This window comes from Monosiga brevicollis, genomic scaffold (genome assembly GCF_000002865.3).
Source record: "Monosiga brevicollis MX1 MONBRscaffold_12 genomic scaffold, whole genome shotgun sequence".
Taxonomy (NCBI): Eukaryota; class Choanoflagellata; order Craspedida; family Salpingoecidae; genus Monosiga; species Monosiga brevicollis.
The window spans coordinates 687,656-711,833 of NW_001865049.1; the positions used below are offsets into that span (position 1 = coordinate 687,656).

Consider the following 24,178-nt stretch of genomic DNA (forward strand, 5'->3'; position numbering starts at 1 on the left):
ATGATCACAAATCACAAAAAAAGAAAAAAAAAGAAAACATCAACATCCCATCATCAATTTTTATCTGACAACTTTTGGTGCACTACAACTTCTACACAACACCACACACGATGAATTTATTGGGGCTTATGGGGTGGTGAGGGTGAGCCGAAGGGTGGGGTCGGCGGCGCTGGCCGCCACCACCACCACCGGCGAAGCAAATGTCAAGGTAAGTGTGCCATTGGCATGGCTGGTGGTAAAGTTGGCCACGGCGGCACCGGCTGCTTCAATGGTGACGGTCGAGGCGGATGCCTGCAAAGTCAGAATTGTGACTTCAAGGGTGCCGAACATCACGTTCACAGTTGCAGTGCCGCTGCTCATCGTGTCGTCCGCAGCTGTTTGAGCAAACGTCCCCCAAGCTTGGCCCGTTATGAAAAAGCCGAGGAAATCGGAGAAATTCAATCGCGGGGCAAACGCAAGTCGCCCTTGCGTGGCATCCCATAGCTGGCCCAAAGACGCCAAAAGGTGAGAGGGAGTGAGATGAATCGAGCAAGAGCCGAATGATGCACCGCCGTCTCTAAGCTACGGCGCGAGCATACCTGACCCGATGCAATTTCAAACAGGCTAAAACCTGACTGCTGACGCGTGTAGTGATCTCCGCACTCAATCTCGTTGAATGGCGATCGGCGGGTGCCGTCGTATTGCCCGCGCACGTCCGATAGCACCTGGGCATTCGAAATGAAGGCCAGGTTGAGCGGCGGGGCGTACAGCGGGGAACGACAACGAGGCAAGGAAGCAGCAAGTGCAAAATGCATTTCATGCCACAGGCCTACCTGTAGGGCCACATCCACTTGGCCGGTCTGCAACGCGAGGCCAGCAAAGGGATAGGCCAACCCGGACCACATGGCTTCACTGGTGTAGAGCAGTGCATTGCTGGGAGGTGGCTGAGCCGCTCCACCCCAAGTGCAGATGTACATCCCCGCATCACGCTGCAGAGCACCCAAGCAAGCGTTGTCAGTGGCACCAGTTGCGACGCTGTGGATACAGGTTGTGTCAAACTCACGTTGTCACAAAACTTGCGTGGAGCTTGACGATCAACATCAAACTCATCAACGTGATTGGCTTCAAACACGCTGCTCACGTTCGAGGCCACGTGAGCCTGAGGCAGCATGTCGCCAATGCCGAGAAGATGGGCCCACCATTGACCCAGAAGTGCGTCGACAAAGGTGCCGTCAGATACCACGTTGGTAGCGTGGTCCGGGTCCACCACCTAATGTTTGAAGTGTCTCATTAATGCGAGCGGCACTGCTGCCTGGTTGCAGCTGTTTGCTGAGGCTGGAAATTGCCGCTTACCTGAGTGTACCACTTGCCGTTTGTGAAGCACGCTTTATCATAGTTGGCCACGCTCAGCTTGTAGCGTGCAGTATACGTGGCCGCCAGTTCGGATTGTCCCTGTATATGGAGTGCGCAATAAGTGGGCTGTACAAATTCCCTGATCTAAACACAATCAAGTGCTCAAGCGTAAGCCATGGATGTAGCGACGACAAACCAGTCGAGTCGCCATTTCGGCGGCGCAGCAGAGGGCACACAAATAGAGGCTGCCGATGAAGGTGTTGGCACCATACAACGCCACGTCATAAGTGGATGGCTGGGCACCGCGAACAACGCCATCACCCTGACATACCAAATAGCATGCATGCCATGAGAATCAGACACAGTCAAGAAGAGTGTACGCGCCAACAAGACAGCGAGCCGCCAAAGTCTACCTGCGCATCCATGACCGTCATCCAACGTGTCATAATCTTGGTGCATTCATGAAACTTGTCTTGAAACCATGCTTGATCAACGCCCATGCGGACGTCACGCCAAGTCTTGATGACTGTGCAAATCTCACCGTCGGAGCAAACGCTCTGATCCAAGTCGCTGTGATGACATGTTGAAAGCTGTGCTCAGTGCAGCGCAAGGTACAGCATCGTGTATCGTGGGAGGGGAAAGCAAAGCAAATCTTACTGGTCTGTATAGTCGGGCCAAAAGCTCCATTGTCGCCGCAGCCAAATGGGAACCGTGCTGCGCGAAGGCAAGATACCTTGAAGCAGGGTACGGACAAGTGAGCAGATGCTTTTGCACAAAGAAAAAGTTTGAGTTTCACATACCATGATGTGGCAACGGTGTAAACAAAAAAGCAACATGCTCAAATGAACAGTCCTAACCATTGGGAGAAAGCTGAAGGTCAAGGTCATTACTGCGCATGCTCATCTCTAGGTCGGGCCAGAGTCGCGACAGTGCCACCGAGTAATCAAGGACATGGGCACAATTGAGAGGGCAGCAACCGCTGTCGCTGGAGCACCCCTCAAAGCAGTAGAAGGACCCATCGCCTAGCCACATGCAGGACGGGGAGCGAGGGATGGCAGCCGTGCCGGCAGCGGATTGAACCACCTGCCCTCGCATGCAAGGCCGATGAGTAACTAAGCCGACTAAACGATTGTCTACGGACAGCAGTTGCTACAAACACGTTGCGCCCACCCACCTGCCATGGCAGATTGCTGTTGTACATGGCATCCCGAAATTTCAGCGTTTGCTCTCGCGTCCACTAACGTAACACGGGGAAGATATTCGTCGTGTGCAAGGGTGGATGGTTAAGTACCTTGATATTGCGCCAGTATGGGGCAATGAACGGATGCATGTGCCGACCGTGTAGTTATCACGAGCATAGTCCACTACTTGTTGAATGCTGGAGAATACGTTGGCGTACTGATTGCCCAAAAAGTATTGTGTTGTCACGTCCTTGATACCAAAGCCCGTCTGATCCCAGTTGACATAGCGATTGGGAAAATGCCAAACCAAGGCAAAGACGACCGTTGCCTGCCCCTGTGGTGGTACCTACGGCCGCAATGAAGCTTGATGAGTCTAGCCTTTTTGACTCGGCGAACAATAGCGAGTTGGACCCAGAGCATGTGGCCATCGGGTGCTAGCAACGGAAAGAGCAGCTTTTCAGTGACAGAGTTGCTTGCAGTTGAAGTTGTGCAGACCGTATCTTACCGTGCACGTAACTGCAAGGGCACCATTCCAAGTGCGACCGGCCGTGGATGGCCCACTGGCGTTGGGAAGCGGCTGGCCGGCGGCAAATGCGGTCCACAAATCTTGGTGTTGGGCATACTGTTGAGACACCGTGACGGAGCTGGCATCGGACTCAAAGGTGGCGATGGCGATGCTTCCATTGCGTGCGTCCGACGTCTGTACCCAAAGAGGAGCCATTCAAATAAAGACACCGTCAGCCTCAGTGTGAATCAAAACTGGGATCAGCTGCCAGAGCTCTGACCTGGAGCGCATTGTTGGTCATGATGAGTGCTTGTTCATTGGGGGAGGCCAAAAAGGCATTGGAATTGCTACCATAGCCGGCGTTGAAAATTTCGTTTGAAATGCTCGAGGCCCCGTCCCAACCTGAAGTGAGGAAAGAGGGATGCCGCAATTGCAGGTCGTTGCGAGGAGTCGGGACTTTGTCAAAAATCGCGCATGCGCATGTGCTGTCGCATGAGGGCATGAGAAAGAGTTAATGAGCAAAATCCACGTACCAATAAAGTTTTGCTGGCTCATGAGCACTTGGGCTTGGGCAGCTTCATTGCTGGTGTTGCGGAGAGTAAAGGTGAAGTAGATGAGCGGCGCACCCGAGTTTTGACTGTCCAAGGGAATGCAGGGCGAAAAGCCCTCCATGCTAATCTGCAGCACAAAAAAGTCTGGGCTGTCAAGGCAATAGGGAAATAGGAACAGAGAGGGAAGAGGGAGAGAAGGAGAGAGAGAGAGAGAGAGAGAGAGAGAGAGAGAGAGAGAGAGAGAGAGAGAGAGAGAGAGAGAGAGAGAGAGAGAGAGAGAGAGAGAGAGAGAGAGAGAGAGAGAGAGAAAGAGAGCGTCATCTGCCAAAGCCAACCTGGACAGGTCCAAGGGATCTGGTGTAATTGACCTCCATGACGGGGTACTTGGCTGTAATTTGGATGGGCCCCACTTCGGGCAAGTCCTCAAGCAGCTGTAGCAGGTGCAGGTCTGAGCATGAGGTGGCCTGTTGTTTGCCAACTCATCACAAGCTGAGAAGAAAGTACCTGACCTGAATGGAGGCGGGAGGAACGACGTGATCGGTCACAATTGGGGCTGGTGTGAAGCTTGATTGATCGTAGTTCTCAGACGACTGTGAGAGATGCGATTAGAAACGAAATGTTATGGGGAATGGTGTTAGCAAAGCAATCGCCCGAAGTTGTTCCGTGCTCGCGGAAACATGACCTGTGGTTCATCTGTTCAACAAGCCACAAACCTGAAGAACGGCAGCAGTAGAGTTGTGGTCGGCATCCACAACACGGGCCGCAAAAAAGCTGGGGAACAGGCAAGCTTGTGACATGGCAAAGGGATCGCCAAGAGCGATGTATGGGCGTGCTGTACTCATACAAAAACTACCTGTTGGGAACGTGGGCGTCGTGGCAGATGCGATTGGAGACCTGCCATTGACGTAGCGCACCATCACCCGCCAGCGCGATGGTGCCTCCGCCACAGGGCCCTAGGGGACAGGCGAAGGCTCGAAGGGACGAGCCTAGAAAACCGTTGCACAGATGGAGGTGCAAAAAAAGGATTGGGGACGAGTGAGTGCAGCAGAGCCAACAGCCAACGAGGAAGGGGCCGATTGCGCACCAGAGTATTGGTAGTCTGCGGCTGTTGGGTTGGAGTCTCGTCCCAAGTTCTTGGGCATGTTCTAAAGCAGTAGATCGCCAGCCAGTTCCTGAGCTGGAAGCTGCAGACGTAGCCCAGAACGGAGAAAGCATCTCATACCGCAGTCTCTGACATGCAGATGCGCGAGCGAGGGTCGCGGGAGTGTGCCAGCATGTCTCGTTTGTTCCATGACGGCGTTGATGATGGCGGTGGACAGCAGCTCTTTGGTGCTGATGACGGGCAGCAATCCTTTGGTGCTGATGACGGACAGCAGCCTGCGGCAGTCAGTGGTGGGACACATCGAGGACTGACATCGAGCTGAGGCCGTTGCAAATCCAAGGCACGGGCCTGAGCCACGGCGGCGGCCCACTCAGCTGGACTGAAGGATTTAAATCGAAGCGTGGTTGTGAGGTCAGATCTTCTGGAGGAGCCATAGACAAGCACGACAGCCCGAGAAACAGGGGTCTGGTACTGCCGAGATTCGACCAACCTGGAGACAACGATCAGGTCGTTGTCATCGTCAAAATAAGTCAGAGTGGTCGGCACCAGCCCCGATCCGAGAACGCCGGCTATGGCTTGGCATACGGCTGGCCAGGTGGCATCCACAGGGACTTTTGTCTGCGCATGCACGTCGGTCACTGAGGCCACGCAGCAGTTGATGACACCAATCACCAAGGCCGTGCACGTACCGGAATAGAACGCCCTTCTGAATGCACAAACAAGCGGAGCTCATTAACCTGAGCCATGCTGCTGCCTCCTCAGCTCTGTCTGAGGATCGAGAACCTTTGCGCTTTCCGCTTCCTGCAAGCCAGATCCCACCGTCGGTCGCTGCCTTTTCGACCCGTTGCGATCACAGAGAGAGAGAAAAACATCAACATGGACGCGCTTCTAACCGCGCACACACATGCGTTTAGTTACTCGGTGCAAGTGTGTATATCTGCAATAACCGTTGTATTTACTGCAAATACTAAATGTAGCGATTCATATTCCAAACGTAATATGGTTGATGTCAACAAAACTACAATAAGTATCTAAATCGATGCAAAAACCAAAATTCAAGTAGATGCAGAAAGTCACAATTTTATCACACTTCTATGCAGCTTACAAGCTGTCTGATGAAAAAAACCCCGCTTCTTTTTTTTGACATTTTCGATGACACCCTTTGCAATAATAAATAGGCTTCTTTGCGTCCGCGCGAGGCATGTCTCGGCAGATCGCCTGTTGCGAGATGACCGCTTCTCGGCCAGTGCTCATCGGGCCATCTTTCAAAAAAAAGGAAGGAAAAGTTGCGTTGGTGTCCTTCATGAGGACGTTGGTACGCTTGGTGGCTGAACATCAAGCCGGGCTTCTCCCTGACGACTATAATGCCGACGAAGCTCTCCTCTGCCGGGAGGTTCAGCAGCGTATCTTTGGTCGAAACGCTGATACGTCCCGCAAAATGGGACGAGGGTTGGGCGGCAACGGCCAAAGCACTAAACGTGGAGCCTGGAAGGCTCTGTATCGTGTTTGAGTGGGCATTTGGTGCTTCTCAGGTTGTGACGATACCATGCAAAGTGAACAATCAATTGCTGCAAAATACAGCCGTCCACAACACAGCAAAACTGTCGCTAACACAGCTCGTCTATGCGATAGTGGGCATCGGAGTCAGAGACATAGCCTGAGTTCATGTTGTTCCAGGTCCTCAGATACAACGCACGCTTTCGAGATGCCTGCACACACATGATGGATCCAGAACCAACGGTGCAAAACTCCGTCAGCGAGACCATCGTTGACGACCATACTCTAGAACCCGTGTTGGGCCACGCCCGATAAATGCATTCGGGATTGAATGCGTCGGTGCCATCGATGTCCATCTGGACCCATTCTGATGTTGGCAGGCCATCGACCTTGCTTGTGAGGGTCGAAACAGTGGCCTGGAGGTTTGCGTTTGCTGTTTGAAGAGTCGAAACAGTGGCCTCGAGGTTTGCGTTTGCCGTCTCAAGGGCCGAGACCGTGGGGCTCAGGGAATTCGTGGTGGCGTCCTCGAGCGTGGCCAACCTTGCCGCCAGATCGGCCTGTTCCCTGACCTCCGCGCCAAAGGAGCTGCCGTTGACCACGACATCGTGCGCTACGACCATGGTGCCGTCGCCAGTGACTTCGATGGCCGTGTTTTGCCCGGCAGCGAGGCCAACACAAGCAACAGCACAAAGGAGGGTTACGAAGCTGGGGATCGGCATCCTGATCTGTGCCAAGGGAGATGGCGATGCAAGCGGAACTTGGAAAATGTTTCAGCGCGCGTCTGTTGATGTGTGTGCTGTCAGAAGCAAAATGCGGATTAGCCATGTTAGTGGCTCGCAGGCCAACACAATCGAAAGGGTTACAAAGTTGGGGATCTGCATTTTGATTCGTGCCAAGGGAAGTCGTGATGCAAGCGGAAGCTAGCAAGCGCGCGTCAGCGTCAGTTGACGTGTCAAGAAACAGCAAAGTTCTGATACAAGCAGCATTGCACACGTACCTGATGTTGGGCGCGCACAAAACGCACAAATGCTTTAAGCTTGTGTTGATCAAGTCAGCGTACTATGTTAGTGGCTCGCAGGTCAACAAAGCCTCCGGATCTTTGGATGACGAATGCCTCACCCAGAGCTCATTGCACCTCTCAGCTTCTTCTGGCAGTTTTGCTGTGACCACGGCCATGGCTAAGCTGATTGGTATCATTGCTCTGTCTTTGAGCATTGGCGTGATTGCGGATCAGAGGCGGGTGACGCTTCGCGATTCGGGCGTCATCGCAGGCCAGTACTGGTCAACGGTTGATGGTGCCGCGGGCAGGCTTTGTGAGACGACGGCGTTGATGCTATGCCCTCGGGCCGACGAGACCATGGTGCTCAACTTCACAGGGCAACTTGTAGTTGGCAGCCTGAGTATTTGTGACTTTGACAATAGCAGTCGGTTGATCGTTCCCGGCATGCCCTTTATGGTGGCCATCAACGAGAGCAATGCCTCTTGCCCGGAGCCCGAGCTGCTTCCTCCCACCACATCTCAGCCCACTCCGCCTCCGCCCAAGCACGACGAAGATTGGATCTGGATGATTGCAGTGGCTGTCATTGGCGTCATCGCCCTGGTGGTAGCAGCATTTTGGTGCTCACGACGCTTCAAGAAGAGCGAGGGTGACGGAAAAACCACAAGCTCTTCAAACGTAAATGTGGATAAAGAGTCTGAAGTTAAGGTGGTGTCTGCGGTGGATAACCTCGATTCGATGGTGTCTGATGGAGATGCTGCCGCCAAGCCGGAGGATCAGAGAAAAGTTGCAGATGGTGACAACCACTACACTAGTTGGTCTGAGGTGGATATCCCCGATCCTGTGGTGCCTGATGGAAATACTGCCGGAAATACTGCCGCCGAGCAGGATGGTTGCGATGCTGAGACGCAGAATGTCGCTTATGGCTATAGGACTGGCTGTTCCGATCACGCTCAAACTGAGGACGATCATCTTTATGCGGTGCCTAATGTTGAGACGAAGAATCCCGCTAATGGCGATAGCACTGACTGTTCCGGTCACCCTCAAACTGGGGACGATCATCATTATGCGGTGCCTAATGTTGAGACGCAGAATCCCGCTTATGGCGATAGCACTGACTGGTCCGATCACGCCCAAACTGAGGACGATCATGTTTATGCAGTGCCAAATGTTGAAACACAGAATCCCGCTTATGGCTATAGCACTGACTGTTCCAGTCACTCTGAACCTGAGATAGCCCAACCCCGCTCACCATCTGAAACACATGCGTAACGCCGCGTGCTCCAATTTTTGTACAACCTTGGCAGACTGCCTTTTGTGATAAATTTGCTGCGGTCGGGCACGAGTCACACTTTCCCAATCCCCCGAGGCGTTCTGAGCAATTCTAACGGGTGCACCTGGTCTGGTCATTGTGATTTTTCGCCAACCGCAGCCGTCTCAATTGACCTCAAGACATCAACACAGCTCCCACTCCGTTCTGATGCACAGCCCTTCCAAACCACGTCCTCAGCTCTTACGCGCTTCCTCACAATCAAGACTGGTCTCGACCCGCCGTGAAGCCTGACAACAGGCAGCTTGACCTTTTGTCGTCAATCCCCTGTCCGTTTGTGTGAATGAAGAAAAAAGAAAAACATCAACATGGACGCGCTTCTAACCTGGCAAGCAAATGCGTTTATTAACTGGCGTGATGTTTGTAAATCTGCAATAACCGTCGTATTTACTATAAGTATTACATGTAGCTATTTATGTGCAAAATGTAATATAGTAGATGTTAACAAAACTACAATAAGTATCTAAATCGATGCAAAAACCAAAATCATACCTCGTTTGAACCTGACTTTAGAAGCCAAGTTTGGCCTGAGAAGAGAGAGAGAGAGAGAGAGAGAGAGAGAGAGAATAAAAAAAGAGAGAGAGCAGAGAGATTGAGAGAGAGAGAGAGAGAGAGAGAGAGAGAGAGAGAGAATAAAAGAGATTGGAGAGAGAGAGAGAGAGAGACCCTACTCTTTTAATGACATTGGGTGTGTCCGCCATTAAATGCGCGCAGGCAAGCTCTTTCATTTTATGACTCAAAGTCGGTGCGCTCTCTTGACTGTTTGTGGGGTGGCTTCTCTCTCTCTCTCTCTCTGTGGACTGACGATGGGGTTGGAGCCCAGATGGGTCGCGTAAACAGGGCACGGGGAGCGTTCGGGTGAAGACAGGCTTACCAATGCGGGTGCTGACGTGGTGATGCAGGGATGTGCTGGCTCACAGCTGCCGTCTCAACTAGGTGGCCGGTGCGTTTCACGTCTTTCTGGACAGCTCCAGATCATTTTTCTTCCCGACCCTGAGAATCAAGGCCAACCCGCTAGATATACTCCAAGATTCGCGGTGCCCCCATCTCGTCAACCTTGTGACTCCACCTCGGCGTTGCCACCCGTGTACTGCAGCCATGGCTTCAAACACGCAGGTATGGCACAATCCGCTGGATCTCGTGCCCTTTCAAGTGGACCGCCAAGTCTACAACCAACGCGACTCTTTCATCTTTATCCCGTGTGCTGGCCGTTGCTGCGTTAGGATGCGTTGACATTTGACCCACGTACAGCCCAGCCTGCTCCTGACGTCCAAGATCTTAATCTCAAAAAGTTCAAGTGCGTCTTTGCAGCCGATGTGGTAGCCTTGCCCAACAATTCACACGGCGCAACCTCACGCTCTGCTTGGCACACAATCAGGCTCTTGCACTGGTCAGAAGGTGGCCTGGGCAGCACCGGCGTGTTCTTTGTCCTTGGTGATTCCGGTATGCTACTAACAATACTCCCCTCAGCAGCAGAGCGTGAGGGCCAGGATCGCAAGGTAGACACGTCGTGGTTTTGATTCTGTTGATCTCCCTGCCTCTCCCAGGGTGGTTTGTGATGAAGCCGGTAATGACCACCACGGCCGGTGAAGTGTATGGTGCTCTTTTGGGTCCCAAGATTGGTGTTTCCTGCCCCGAACTTGCGCCTTGCCCGGACTACAGTGGCCAGGAGGTCAGCTCCATGGGGTTGAACAGCCCAAGCGTGGTCAGCCTTGCCCTTGGGCCGACAGCTCACCGCTGACATGCACACGTTCTGCTAGGAGCTCATCACCAGGCTCTCGTTCACCCGCATGACCAATCCTGGCGATAAGCCGCGTCTCAAAAATGATCGTGTCAACGGCTTCACCATCATGTCATATGTGCCGGTGCGTCATGCCCACCGAGTGTTTGTCGAAATTACGATTATGGTTTTATTTCACGGCCCTTTGACAACTCTTGTTTTCTCTTTTTGATCAGGGAATTCCTCTGGCCAGTTGCGCCATGTTGGTGTTGCCGGAGCAATCTGGTCAGCTCGATTCTTTATTTCACTTCTCTTGCTTTGGGAGGGGCTTGATTTACATTTCTGATTGCCCGTCTCGTCGTGCTTTTCGTCATGGAGCGCTCATGCTACCCCTTTGCTCTGCCACGCAGGTCCTCAAATTTTACAAGATCTTGGCCACATGATGGTGCTTGACCTCGTCATCAACAACCATGATCGCGTTCCCCTCGGTTAGATCTGGCCCCCTCGACTCTTTCCTGTGTGCACCAGCGCGCTCTAGCCTGACTGTGAAGCATGCTTGATGGGGTCGGCAGCTCACCATAACAGCGGCAACCTGGCGAACGTCATGCTCAAAGGAGATGTGTCCAAGCCAACCAACGACTTTCGCGCCGTGAGCATTGACCAAGGGGCAATTGTGATCAACCACGATGATGTAGGCTGGCGGATTCATCAATCTTGTTTGCCTTCTACACTTTGCTCCGCCTCATCCCCTCACGTCGACGAGCGCTCCCTCCTCTGCTACGCTATCAGATGCTGCAAAAGTATCGTGAAGACTTGCGACAAGTCACCATCGACATGAAGCAGGAAAATTATACCAGCCAAGCTTTCGACCGTGTGCGCAAGTGCTTTGTGGACGGGTAAGGGCGTGTGGAGGCGTCGAATGCCTCAACCAACCTTGCTTTCCTAATGCCGGTGTTGGCTCATTATTTATTTTAGCGCTGGCCACGAGCTGACGAAGGACCAACTCAAATCCATGCGCGAAGGATTCAGCAAAGGCATCGAGGTGCGATAAGTGCCATTTTGATTATGAGAACGAAATTATTGGTCCTGACAGCTGCTTCTGGCCTATGACTCCTCTAGGAACTTCAAATCGTTGAGGATTCCCAACCCAAACTGTATGAAGAAACACTCGCTCAAACAAAGGCAATCTTGGGTGGCACGGGTACGTTTTTTTTTTTTTTTTTTAACACTCTGTACGACTGGAAGTGGCTGTGTGACTTACACTGGGTTCTACCTGTTCAATAAAAACCACAGGTCGCGTGCTGGCATGTGGCTTGGACCATCTGGACGCCAACTTTTTCCGTGGCAACGCGCTCGTCGTGTTGGAGGCATGGGACTCGGCGTAGCCAAGGCTCGATGGACAAGACCTGACATCGTATTCGTAAACAAGAAATTCAGCTCGATTTTTCAATGCCAGTTTGAAAGACGAAGGTTGGCAGGAATACCACACATTGATATCCCGCCAAAGACCTAGAACCCCAGGTTACCCCCTCCCCCGTGAGGAAAAAAAAAAATGATAGCATAGAATGAAAAAGTCAGGGATGTCAAAGAAAAGCACGGTGGCCAAAAGAGATGTCCGGCATCTCGATGACTACTGGCTTTGTGAAACTATGAGAGGAAACAGCGACATATTTGATGCTTCGTGAGAGAGGCCACGCCTGCAACCGGGTCAAACTGACAAAGGGCATAGTACATACGCTTGGGACGATTGGCCATGGAAGGAACTTGCGGTGGCGGGGGGCTCATGATGAGGGGCGGCGGTAAACCGTCAAATTCAGACACGGGCGCACCAAAAGGTTTGGGGCGATACACCGGAGGGCAGCGCACGTAGGAGCGAAGTTGAAAGGAAACGTGGGCGAGTGGATGCATCAAAAATGACAACACATCAGTCAGGTTGATGCAGTTGTGAGGAAACTTAAAGGCATCATTCAGGACCCAGTGGTTCCCATCGCGGCGCACCACGTGATGCATGGGCAGCTTGTTGCTGACAACTGATATCACAAACGCGGCGGCCGCGCCCGAGTTTGCGCTGCCATGCACGTTGGAGGATACGCGCACCAAATAGTGACCCTCAGCGTTGCCTCCGTCAATACGAAGACGGCGGTTCGCTTCGTGGCGGTCAATCTTTCCGTGGAAAAAATCGGGAAAGCCACCAATTTCTTCGCGCGAAAGCTTGGGAATTACGATTGCCTGACGCAGTGCCCCGGGGACGGCCGCGTTGATTTGCATTAGGATGGACGAGAGGTCGCTCGCCTGGCGTACTGTGCGAAATTGCTTGCTACCCGGCATGGAGTACATAGTGCCATTGTCCGCGATCAAATGGTGCTCGATGCCATGGTCAATGACCAGTGACAAACAGAAGCGACACGCGTCATTCGCGTCGCGCAACTGCCGTTCGCGCACCAGAAAAAGTCCCTGGCCCCGGCCAAAGCGCACCAGCAGCTGTTCAGCCTTGTCACGATTCAAGTACGTGCCATGAACCCACAGTGGTTGAATGGCGCCTGCTGACAGATGAGGGTCGATACCACGAGCCCACCGGTAAATGTCTTCCGTGTCATCATCGGGCAAGCGCTCGTAGGCCTTGGAGTAGTCGTTGCTTTGGCCAGCATCCCCATTCTCTGCTCGCTCACCCAGCACAGCTGGCTTCAGGTAGTCAACATCATTCATTGCGGGGTCGTGCTCATCCCCATCCGTAGCATCCTCATTGATAGCGTCCAAATCCATGTCGCCCTTGCCAGCATCGAGGTTGTCCTGAGACTGATTGAGAGAGGGACGAGGTGGTGCATCGGGAAGCCCCGCAGCGGCGCTTGCAGCTTGCGTTGAGTCAAGTTTGCCAGTCGATGGGCTGTCGGGGTGGCTGGCATTGACAGGCTTGGATTCAGCCAACTCGACCTCGGCTGCTTGGACGAGGGCATCGTTCACAGTGGCCAGGAGTGGGGAAAAGTCATTCTCGTACGCTTGGGGGCGGGTTGCGTCTGGGGCATCAGGTTCAACTTTAGATTCAAAAGTTTCGGGCAAAGGATTTACAGGTGCATCGAGGCCACTGCCCATGTCCAGGTCATAGGCACTTTCAGTCTTGATGCCTTCGCCCTCACCACCTTCTGTGCCGGCTGCCATGGCGGCCGAGAGCATAGGTAAATCAAAATAAAGCAAAGACTCCTCATCATCATCATCCTCACAGCCGAGTGTGATGAGCCGCCGTGCTTCGCTCGAGCCAGCGGTCAAATCGCCAGCGGCTTCATTGCCAAAGCCAAAATCAACCACATTCTCTTCATCATCGCTCTCCTCCTCGATAGTGGCGTCAACCGGTCTGACAATGGCCCCAGGCCAGGGGCGTCGCAAAAATAAACAAGACAATATGAGTGCGGCGAGCCAACTGGCCAAAGAAAATTGGACATGCAGATGGACAACAGGCCTAACCTGCGAACATCACCGTAAGCCATATCGGTGGGCCCGATATCGCTCAGATCCATGCTCAAAGGCTCTCTATCAGATGCGAGACACGGGCAAGGTCAGTTGCTTGTGAAGCCATCAAAACGTAGACCAGAACATGGGCGAAAAGTAAGGAAAGAAAACCGAAAACGGGAAAACAAAAGCAAAAACAACAGAAGCCTACCCAACAGCCGTGCCGTAAAGGGAGTCAGCAGTGGTTGTTCTGCGTTTGGATGCGACAAATGGAAGCGGAAGCAGGCGTGAGCGACAGCTTGTTGACGATAGAGCAGACTTCAGGGTCTTACACAGCTACAACCGGCGCTGCGGAGAGTGCGCTTTCAGACGTGGAAGGCTGACGGTCCGCTGCAGGTTCAACAGCCAGTGAAGGCTCAACAGCAGTCGCCGGGCCTGAGAGGGCTGCCGCGCTGTTGTCCCCGTATGTATCCTCAGGGGCAACGACAGCTACTACCGGCTGCGCAGCTGTCGGCAAGGCTGCCGGGGCACGAGGAGTGACAGGCTCGGGTTGAGGTGACGTGACCTCGACCAGGTCGGTTTCACCGGGCTCGTCGCTATCTGCCACCGGTGTCGGCACTGGTGTGGCTGGGGCACGAGGAAGGACAGGGTCGGGTTGTGGTGACGTGGCCTCGACCAGGTCGGGTTCATCAGGCCCGCCATTGTCGGCCACCGGTGTCGGTACCGGTGTGGCAGGTGCCGAGGACTCGGAATCCTTTGGCAAAAGCGGCTCCTCGGTGGAATGCACGGTCTCATCCAGTTGAAAGACCTGGACCATGGTACGAGGCGCGGATGTCAAGATGGTCAAAGAGGAAGCGCGCGATTTGGGAGTTGGGTGTGTGTGTAGCTCGGTTAGAACGTACTGATGGGGTTTGGCGGAGGCGAAACGGATGAATAGCCATATTTAAATCACGACGCTGATAGAATTTGACCAAGGCTTCCAAGGACTGTGGGACAACGCAAAAATTTGAGCGACCTCGGGCACGCGCAAAATTGGGTGGAGTGGTCGACTCGTTACCAACCTCAAACGTGGGCTGCACGGCGTAGGAATGGTCTACAGCGGCTTGAAATCTACCATCCGAATGTGCCACATTTGAGAGCTATGACGTGAATGGCAGATCGTGCCTCCTGGGAGCTGGCCAAGACGCACGATGATACCATACGCCACACGCTTACTTTTGCTCCTCATTCTCGATAATGGCAAAATGGTCGACACCGGTACCATTTTGGACAGCAAGGTGGGTGGTCTGGGTTTTGGGGTCCTTGTAAATCACAAAGTCCCCTTGACTTTGGAGCTACACCAATTGAAATTCAACGCCGAGGTTAGCACACCGGTTGAAGTTCAGTGCTGAGGTGAGCGGCCCCCGGGTCTCAATCGCGGCATCCGAATATTGGACGAACCAGGAGAAATTCATGTATCGCATCGCGCGGAGCATTGGGTTGGAGCCAGGGCTGCTGCTGGCCGTTCGCATCAAAAGAGCTTCGAGCGCTGTCTGAAAACGTTTGGGCATGGGCATCAGGCAACGGCTATCGCACACGGTGGGCAGGAGAATGGCCACATCAGCTGAGACAAGATGTTTGGTGCCCTACAATCGGAGCCGCGAGTCAAAAAATGTCTTACGAGACCATCCTCGTCGCATTCCACCTCAGGATCCGCCACGGGGAGTGTCGAGGCAGCCTGTGAAGGGCTGCAGGAAAAAGTCGAATTGAGGAAGCGATGAACACACGCTGCATGGCGTCTCAATGACCAGGCCCAACTCGAGCGTCAAGCGACCCCCCCCGAATCGGAAGCAGCCAGGTCAGCGCCTTGAAAGAGCAGGCCATGGGTAAGTGACGGGTGGATTGCTAGAGCATACCTTTCGTTTTTGCTCTGGGCCTTTCCCATGGCGCCGGCCGTGAGATGAGAACGGGCGTATCACGGTGCTGAAGCCGATGAATTTGTCCGCAGGACGTCGCCGTGCCGCTCGCCCACCCAAATCAGGCAGGCTCCGACCTTGGAACGCACGGTTCGATCTTCCAGAACAGCACGCTTTCCACCCTGGACTCGAACGAGCGCCAGAGCTGCTTAAAATCCACACGGGCTTATGCACGAGGCTACCCCATCAGCCGCACGACACACACGGGGCGCTGCCAAAAAAGAGAAATGAGAGAGAGAGAGAGAGAGAGGAATGAAATGGTTTGAAAAAGAGCGAGAGAGATAAATGAGAGAGAGAGAAGAAGAGAGAGATGAATTGACCAAAAGAAGAGAGAGGAGATTTAGAGAGAGATTTAGAGAGATTTAGAGAGATTTAGAGAGATTTCGAGAGATTTAGAGAGATTAGAGAGAGATTTAGAGAGATTTAGAGAGATTTAGAGAGATTAGAGAGAGATTTCGAGAGATTTAGAGAGATTTAGAGAGATTTCGAGAGATTTAGAGAGATTTAGAGAGATTTCGAGAGATTTAGAGAGAGAGATTTAGAGAGAGAGAGAGAGAGACAGAGAGAGAGATGAATGAGAGAGAGAGACAGACAGACAGACAGAGAGGCAAAAAAAGATCGAGTCACACGTTGTTCGCTTTTACGATGACTTTTCTTCGTTTTCTAAAGGATTTTTTTGTTGCCGCTGTAAAGACTTTGCCATAGCTTGCTCCCTAGTTTCCGCTGGTGCAAAAGTACCATGCTCGCCTTTCCCACCGGCGTTGCCGGCCAAGCAGACAAGGACGTAAGAGGTGTCACCTCCCTCTCTTTCTCTCTCTCTCTTTCTCGTAGATGGACATCCTGCATCTGAAGCATGGTGGGTTGTAGGGTTCCTCAAGCGCACATGTTTTGGAACCAATCAAAAACAAGCAATCTATTGCGCGTCATGGCCACATGTCCACCATGTCAGCTACACAGGGGGTGGATTGTGCATGGCACAACGTGTGCAGATGCATCCAATCACAACGTCGGCGGTCTCTTTCTTTCAAAACAACAACAACAACAACAACAACAACAACAACCAAATATAATACGAGCAGAGGGGCGGGTGTACTCAGGTACACGTGGCATGGACTCGGAAAATAGATAAATCTCCTTCCAGGGCCTCGTCTGGCAGCAGAAGACCGTTCTTATGCTAGCGAGCTCGGTTGGACAGGGCTAGACCAGTTTTCATTGATGCTCGGCATTGCTTTGGACTTGCTGCAGGATCGCCAAGTCTCGACGCAAAGCGGCCAGAACCGCACGATAGGTCGTTTGTTGAAGCTCAGCAGTGCGAACCTATGTCATGTATGCAGACCGCCATGAGCCCAAGGGGCAAGAGGGTCAAGCCACAACGCCTCAAAGATCGAGCAGCGTCATACCGTCGTGAAGAGCTGCTCATGGCTCGAACCCAAGCGTCGGCGATAGGCACGCATATAGCGCCGCCGCCACTCGCGCGTGTGAGAGGGCAAATGTTCATCGCCCCCTTGGGCCTTTGTGGTGTCGTTTCCTGATTGTGGTGCAGTCGCTCGAGGACTTGCACTTGGTCGAGCAGGACCACCAACACCACCAGATCTCCGGCGCTTGGAAAGGTAGCTTCCCCCGCGACCACGCGGTTGCTGGGTACGCTCTATGCTGGGACTTGAAGCTTTATCGCGCGTGTGATTAGGAAGAGTAGCCAGAGGCATACTCGGTGATGCAGCAGAGTGGCTACGAAGGCGTCGGGAGCTGGATTGCTTGTCAACCGCAGAGTTCTTTAGTCGCTGTTGAGCAGCGGTCACTTGGGCCTGCAGAGAGGCCAACTCTTCCGGGGTTCGGATGGACTTCTGCAAAGCAAGAGCCTGCACAGCCTCGGCCAGCGCGGCCTTTCCTCGTCCGTGTGTCTTGGCATGTGCCAAAAGNGCGGGCCAGCATCTGAAAGGAATACGTGGCGCAATAGCATGAGCGTCGGGTGTACTTGACGGATCGTGACTTTATCCTATAATGTGTAGGGCCTACCGCAGCATGACCTTCATGCACGCAAATGTCGATGACGGAAGGTACGCCACCACTTCTGATCCAAGGGAGCGTTGCTCCAGCGTGTTCCTCGAGAACGTGGACGCAGTCCAAAGACCCAACAGCAACGGCCCAATGCAGAGCTGAGCGTCCCGTAAAATCCATTCTGGTGGGGTCAGCGCCGGCATCCAGCAAGATTTTGACGACAAGTCGATAGTCCTGCGTTTATCGCGCATTGGGTAAGGTGAGAGTGAGAAGATGGGTCACAAAAGCCAAAGAAGTCGGGGTCGAGCGCTCGACTGCACCTGCAGACATGCTTGCATCAAGGGTGTTTGTCCTTTCTTGTCCGAGGCGTCGGGATTGACATTGTGAGCGAGCAGTGTCTTAACACCAGAAACACAGCCCGCACGGACGGCACTCAACAGCGGGGTGTTGCCCTATTCGGCGCGGACTCGTGTGAGCTGACAAGATACCCTGGTTCTTCTTGGTTGGTGTTAGGTTGGAACTTGGCCTTGATACGTTGTCGTCCCCATACCTCGCGGTCTTGGGCATTGAAATCAGCATTGTGCGTCAAAAGAGCTCCGGCAAACCGAGCAAGGTCATGCTGGCTGACAGCCACGTGAAGAGGGGTACGGCCACTTGTATCGCGTTGGTGTACATCCAGTTGTCCATGTTCGTCCGCCACCGCATGATAGTGACGCCTAAAGACCAATGATGCATGGAAACAGGATGAGAATGGGTAGCAAAGGCGCGAGTACAACGCGGCGACAAAGAAGGTCTGGGTGTCCTTGCACGACGGTGACATTGAAGAGAAACGGAGAGCTAAACGCTCGTAGAAAGTTGAACCGAGGGCGTCACGCATTCACAGAGTTTAAAGAGAGCAATACCTGAGATGAAGCCAGGCCAGGTCGAGCGAGGGTTCTGAAATCAGAACGAGAATACAGTGTTGTGAGTCGGTGCGTGTCAGAGCACATCCACCCTTTCACAATGTTGGGGGACAGCAGTCCGGACTGACCAGGGAAAGAGGTGTCTGAGCGTGAGAAGCCTGCTTGTTCGCCAAGTTGATGTGTGGTGTGCGCTTGGCAATTGTCTTTGCGTAGCGTGGAGCTGAGCGTGGCAGCACTGAGCGTGACTAGAGCCACGGCGGCGAGGCCCAAGATCAGTGTGCGATTGGGAGATTGGCTGCCTGCTCGTGCCTCCTTGGTTGTTGTTGGTAGAAGAGTGCTGATGCAAAACGGTGGTGGAGGGTCATCGTCGTGTTGCGAGTATTGTGGTGGCAGTTCAGGAACCCTTGAGGTGCCCTCTGGCTGAGACTGCAAAGGTTGTAGCTGGGCCAAGCACGGCTCAAGGACCCCCAGGATTCCAAGGACGACCACAAGAAGACCCATGGTCGCCCATTAACTATGTGTGCAGCCCAGCACAGGTTGTTATTCGGACGGGTTGACTGTTGCATGTGGCCCGGCAAGCGGAACCTTCAAATGTTGAATTTGACGAGTTTCATCTTCCCGAAGCAGAGGGTACTGACCTAACTTGCGGTCATCAAGGCATGCCCCTTCTGCTGACCCAAGCTCCAAGCTCAAGTCGCCGATTGCTAACTGGTGGCAGCCCCATGAACGGGCAGCAGTTGATTGGCTCTTGTGGTCTGCTGTGTCATGCGGGAGAGGCCAGGTGAACAACAATAAGCAAAGGCAATCACCAGCAGGATGGTGATCGGAGAGGCAAGAGCAAGAGGCCACGAGGCAGACTCACCCACTCAAGACGGGCAGCCCAGTAGCAGTAGTACAGAGCGGAATCGAGACCAAGACGCGGCAGTTTGAGTCCTGCTTCTCTAAAAGAGAGACCAGATCCACTTGGCCTGGTTAATTCTGCAGTCCTTGCATGGCAGCGTTCACAAGAGAGAGAGAGAGAGAGAGAGAGAGAGAGAGAGAGAGAGAGAGAGAGAGAGAGAGAGAGAGAGAGAGAGAGAGAGAGAGAGAGAGAGAGAGAGAGAGAGAGAGAGAGAGAGAGAGAGAGAAAAGAAATGTGAGAGAAAGATGAGCATCATCACTTGACCGCTGTGCAACTCAAAGGGAGAAAAGAGAAGAGAAAGAGAAAGAGTGTGTGTGAGGGAGTAAGAGAAAGAGAAAGAGGGAGAGAGTGTGCGTGAGGATGAAGGAGGGGGATGATGAATTGGCTTAATTTGCGAGGGAGGGGAAGAGAGAGAGAGAGAGAGCGGAGCGAGAGAGGACGAGGGAGGGAATGGACGTCACTAACATGTTAACAAGTGGAAGATGATGTGTTGGTTGGTAAACATCATAAAGTGCATCAGTGATTGGATGGGTCTGCACACGGCTTCATGGGCCGGCGGACTGGGTAATCAAAGCCAAGAGTGGAATGGGTTGGCGAACAGTGGAGTGTTGAGGTGTCGAGTTGCTGGCTGCGATGGCGTATCAATGTGCAAAGGAATGACCAAAGCAACGAATCGAATGTCCAGGTCGGGACGGCAAGAGAAGGGGAGAACGGGGGATCGCAGATCGCTCAAACACATGGTGTGAAAACACAGGTACAGCGTGGAACACAAGTGAGCTTTAGGCTGAGAGCGCATCAATCAATGTATCATTGGCGAGCAGGCGGCTGTGCGTGGGTGGCCATGAGACTCTTTGAGGCATCGAGGGAAGTGAAGGTGTGTGACCTGTGATGGTGCAGTGGCAACTGGTCGGCCCATTGAACAGAGTCGACAGTCGCCGAGAGAAAGTGGTGTTGGTGTTGGGGTGGGAACTGAAAAACTGAAACTGGGACTCGGTATGCGCTGCTTCAACAACCGTGCGGGCGAGACGACACACCACAGAGAGATGCTTGATGGCGGCGCACGCAAAAGTGCTCTGGTTCAAGACGCAATGGGTGGGTGCTGCGGGTGGATGGTGGACGAGGACGGCACTGTTCAGGGAATGTCGTTGAGACTGAGATGAAGGGGGGCACACCTTACACTCACACACACACACCAGTTGTATGATCCTCGTCGGATTCGATCGATCAACAGTGCACGCACGGCCTGCGCGAGGGGGGTGGAGCAACCAGTTCATGTATGACTCGGGCTATCAACAAGTCTGTCTGCGGCGGTCAAGGTCAAGGTCAAGTCAAGGCTCGTAGGGGGGGGAGGGAAATCAGATCGGATCGGCTGGTGTGAACGGCATGTATCAAGGTGGGGTGCAGGTGGAAGTCGTGTTGACACAAATACGGGCAACACAGGGCGGCGTGGATGAAACAGGGGCGGCACGAAAGCAGCCCCATGCCATACGTCCGCACATGCCTGGTGCGTAATCTCCAATCAGAGGTAATTCATCATAATCCATGCAACCGTCCTCGGCAAAATCAGAGGAACGTGAATCAGCCATATATTGGCCATGCAAGACCGCAAAACGATACGGGCGAGCGGTTCTTAAAAGTGTTGAACCGCCGCGTGCGGGGCCGAACAAGGCATTTGAAGGGAAACGCAGAGGACGGCACTCTGTCATGTCAACGTGTCAAGTTCAAGCTGCTGGGTCCCACATGCTTGCTGTTGGCGTTGCTGCTGCTGGCGAGGGTTCATCTTGGGATGATGTGTGCTCTCGCTAGGATTTTTTTTGTTTTTGGGGTTGATCTTATTCTAAAATCTTTTGGCGTGCATTGTGAAAGGTAAGAGGTCATCTGATATGGGCGGCGGCACGACATGTGCCAGTGAACCGACTCACAAGCCCAACAGAACAAAACCCAAACACCATAGAAAAAGAGAGAAGAAAAAAAGGACGAGATCCACTCGTCAGCCCATCCTCGCCCGCTCACCCTCGACTTAGAGGGTTAAAGCCCCTTGTACTGGAGCTGAACGGACAACCCGTATCAAAAAGCCACTCACTGTGTTTTGCCTCCAAAACCAAGAATGCGGGGCTGTTTGGGTTGGGTGATGCGATTGCAAGTCGTGTCATGTGTGACCGTGCCAGGCAGAACCGAGTCCCGAACATCCCACGTTGGATGTGCTCCTCTAGGTTGGTCTTTGAGGTGGCGACACCAAAGATCACGTCATTGGGTTTGACTTGGATTGCGTGTCCAGACACGAGATCATCCCTGATCATGTACAGCAAGTGCCCAGCTGCCACAGGCTACCCACTCTGTGCAAGGAGGCACCACGACAAGACAATGCATCCCGCGGAAAGCCATCACAACTCCCAAACTTTTAAGCCAGGTCCCTTGGACTGGAGGAGTTTCAAAGGAAAGTGTGCGGGGGCTGCACCTTGCCAATGTGTGGCTCGGCCCACGTGTTGTCCACATCCTTGTTCCTCTCCGAGGAGCGTCTTGTCACTTCTCGTGACCCATTTTGTCGCCGCAGGTGCAAGACCAGACAGACATGCTTGCCCATCTCTCTCTCTCTCCACCCTTTCGGGGATTCGCCTCCACCTGCTGGATGTGTCGCTGGACCACAAAGTGGAAGTCGGTACCATCGCGCCCACATTCTTAGGGGGTAAGTGTATCAGAATCACCAGATGGTGGGGTAGATGGATTCTGCCCCCAAATTGGTTTATCAGGTGGCGATGTGTCAGATCTGTCACTCACCCACGACCAAGCCCATGAAAAGCCCAGTGGAAATCGATGGAAGAACGGTCGAGTGCAACTGTCTGAAGCGCTTTGGTTTCTTTTCGGGGTGTATTGCTCTTGGACGCGTCAGCGCAGTTGGACCGAACAGCGAGCGCGAGGGGTTGGGTCAGATCGCAAGTGACACCTGACTCGAGTTTCTTGCGCTTCTCTTCTTGTATTTTTTTTGTCAGATAAAGACGGTGTTCACAACAACTGTTGTGGATTACGCTGCGGATCTCGGTGGTCTTCGTCGATCACAAATCAGTCGGGGCGCGCACGACGCGCGACGCGTGCTGGTCGCATCGAGGGTTTGGCTTTGGGCACGAAAGGTACCCGTGGTGGACTCGTTTGGAACTTGCCTGGCTGGCGCTGGTGCTTCTTGTGCAGCCAGGTGGATCGGCCCCGGGCTCCTTTCTTCCATCTGACCTGATCATGCAGTTTGGTGGCCACCACGGAGATGGGGAGGGGGGTCACGATGTGACGCCGTGGGATGCCATGGCGGTCGGTGGTGCGTTTCTGTCGCAGTTTGACTGGCAGATGGTGCTCCTCGTGCTTCTTTGCCAGCATGGAACACTTTCAAATCCTTTCTCATGTTGAGCCTTGTTTTACTTCCAGATCCGCACCAGCAGCATCAGATCCCGCACTTGGTACATGAGGCGCGCGACCTGATTGCCGACGAGAGGTACGAGGCGCGCACGCTTGCCATCCCACCCGCATATCTGCCCAATGGGTTCAACACCAGCCCATCTGCAAGTGAATAGCCCTCGGCGTTCACCGCTCGCGCGTCCTCGGTCATGCTCTTCTACTGTGCGCGTACCCAGGCCAATGGCAGCCCTCGAACGCTTGACAGATGCCCTGCGCATCATTGGAGGCGAGCGGCTTGTGATGCAGTCTCTTCAGGTTTGAGTCCAATCGCCCCTCGCTTCTCTGAGCTTCTTGTTGTTCTTGTTGTTCTTCTTGTTTTTTTTATAAATTTCACCTCTCCTCCCATTGCCTCCCAAGAAAGCCCTGACCTGGCGCCTGTCTCAAACTTGTGGCATCAAAATTGCTGACGCACTCGTGGCCGTTGGCTTGTCAGGATGCTCGTGAATCCTATTGGCAAGAGCGGGCAGAACGCCAGGGAGTGGCCTCGGCTCGAGCTGAGCGACAAGCACACATGGGGGATCTCGCCAGTTTGTTTCAAGAACTGCTTCTGGCCAATGTGCCCGCTTCACCGCAAGGCACGGCTGAACCCGTGGCCGAGCCTCTGCCCGATTCGTACTACGAAGGTGAAGCTCAGAGTATTCTGGCCGAGGCTGAGGACGGTCAGGACCGCTTGCGCGAGTATGCCACGCATACCAGCTCCGCTGTTTGCGATGCCTGTGGCGCGGTTGTAGCCCGGCGTCGTCTCGACGCACATCGCCAACACTGGTGCACGGACGTCAACACCATGATGAACAACATGCACCTCGACCGCCTCTAAGCCGCTCTGCCGCGTGTTCTTTCCTCGCCCGAGGCGAACCACACATCTCTTTCATCCACTTGTCGCGCACAAGCAGCGCTTGCCCCTCCTCCGTTCCGCAGTCTCGCCAACGGGCCGACACAAGCTGACATCTGGATTCAGTGTTCAATTTCAATTTGTACTCACGCGCAGCGAGAGTCTTGTTCCAGTCGTTGGTCTTTCAAAGACATCGGGTGCCAAGCACCTCAACGCTGGGAATCAGGGAATTTGTAGTCGCAACGTGTACGACAGGCCTGAACAATTGACGCCCTGCTCGCCAAAAGAAAAAAAAAAGACAAACACAACACAAACTCTTTCAGACCGTAGCGCTTTGTTTCATCAAGAGCAGAATAAAATGAAGCAAACATGCAAGGACGGGAACGTGATGCTTGAATGCCATGGCAAGCAATAAATGGGAATGCTCTGGTCGCGACCACGGATTGGGCGAGAGGTGCAGGGACCAGTGCCATCAGGTAAACTATTG

At 53.5% G+C, this 24,178-nt stretch overlaps 6 protein-coding genes across 6 annotated transcripts; 3 read left to right on the forward strand and 3 right to left on the reverse strand.

Annotated features, from left to right (window-relative positions):
- Window positions 1-126: 126 nt before the first annotated feature.
- On the reverse strand, window positions 127-5,510 carry MONBRDRAFT_32681 (uncharacterized protein; the record flags this gene model as incomplete). The annotated part of the gene is made up of 19 exons (XM_001746422.1): window positions 5,361-5,510; window positions 5,162-5,289; window positions 4,792-5,050; window positions 4,484-4,555; window positions 4,283-4,356; window positions 4,074-4,159; window positions 3,552-3,904; window positions 3,299-3,420; window positions 3,019-3,213; window positions 2,864-2,947; window positions 2,671-2,781; window positions 2,507-2,569; window positions 1,990-2,097; window positions 1,529-1,654; window positions 1,333-1,431; window positions 1,043-1,249; window positions 813-968; window positions 579-704; window positions 127-291 (listed from the first exon to the last, which is right to left on the reverse strand). The coding sequence occupies exons 3-19, from the start codon at window positions 4,970-4,972 to the stop codon at window positions 127-129; spliced, it is 2,328 nt and encodes a 775-aa protein (XP_001746474.1). The 5' UTR covers window positions 4,973-5,050; window positions 5,162-5,289; window positions 5,361-5,510.
- A 1,565-nt stretch (window positions 5,511-7,075) lies between these two features.
- Window positions 7,076-8,497, forward strand: MONBRDRAFT_32682 (uncharacterized protein; the record flags this gene model as incomplete). Its single annotated transcript, XM_001746297.1, has 1 exon — window positions 7,076-8,497. The coding sequence occupies one exon, from the start codon at window positions 7,076-7,078 to the stop codon at window positions 8,435-8,437; it is 1,362 nt and encodes a 453-aa protein (XP_001746349.1). The 3' UTR covers window positions 8,438-8,497.
- A 1,096-nt stretch (window positions 8,498-9,593) lies between these two features.
- On the forward strand, window positions 9,594-11,600 carry MONBRDRAFT_26002 (uncharacterized protein; the record flags this gene model as incomplete). Its single annotated transcript, XM_001746298.1, has 12 exons — window positions 9,594-9,611; window positions 9,719-9,792; window positions 9,874-9,938; window positions 10,043-10,167; window positions 10,256-10,360; window positions 10,452-10,500; window positions 10,626-10,703; window positions 10,788-10,906; window positions 11,005-11,111; window positions 11,191-11,257; window positions 11,335-11,416; window positions 11,509-11,600. 12 exons carry the CDS (start codon window positions 9,594-9,596, stop codon window positions 11,598-11,600), a joined length of 981 nt encoding a protein of 326 aa, XP_001746350.1.
- A 262-nt stretch (window positions 11,601-11,862) lies between these two features.
- Window positions 11,863-15,583, reverse strand: MONBRDRAFT_26003 (uncharacterized protein; the record flags this gene model as incomplete). Its single annotated transcript, XM_001746423.1, has 10 exons — window positions 11,863-13,564; window positions 13,675-13,740; window positions 13,871-13,909; window positions 14,220-14,467; window positions 14,562-14,645; window positions 14,721-14,769; window positions 14,875-14,993; window positions 15,100-15,225; window positions 15,320-15,386; window positions 15,555-15,583. The coding sequence occupies 10 exons, from the start codon at window positions 15,581-15,583 to the stop codon at window positions 11,863-11,865; spliced, it is 2,529 nt and encodes an 842-aa protein (XP_001746475.1).
- Window positions 15,584-16,823: 1,240 nt separating this feature from the next.
- Window positions 16,824-19,015, reverse strand: MONBRDRAFT_26004 (uncharacterized protein; the record flags this gene model as incomplete). The annotated part of the gene is made up of 5 exons (XM_001746424.1): window positions 16,824-16,931; window positions 17,015-17,546; window positions 18,101-18,170; window positions 18,218-18,328; window positions 18,643-19,015. The coding sequence occupies 5 exons, from the start codon at window positions 19,013-19,015 to the stop codon at window positions 16,824-16,826; spliced, it is 1,194 nt and encodes a 397-aa protein (XP_001746476.1).
- A 1,395-nt stretch (window positions 19,016-20,410) lies between these two features.
- MONBRDRAFT_8773 (uncharacterized protein) lies at window positions 20,411-23,676 on the forward strand (the record flags this gene model as incomplete). Its single annotated transcript, XM_001746299.1, has 5 exons — window positions 20,411-20,507; window positions 21,970-22,101; window positions 22,830-22,896; window positions 23,036-23,114; window positions 23,293-23,676. 5 exons carry the CDS (start codon window positions 20,411-20,413, stop codon window positions 23,674-23,676), a joined length of 759 nt encoding a protein of 252 aa, XP_001746351.1.
- Between the last annotated feature and the right edge of the window lie 502 nt (window positions 23,677-24,178).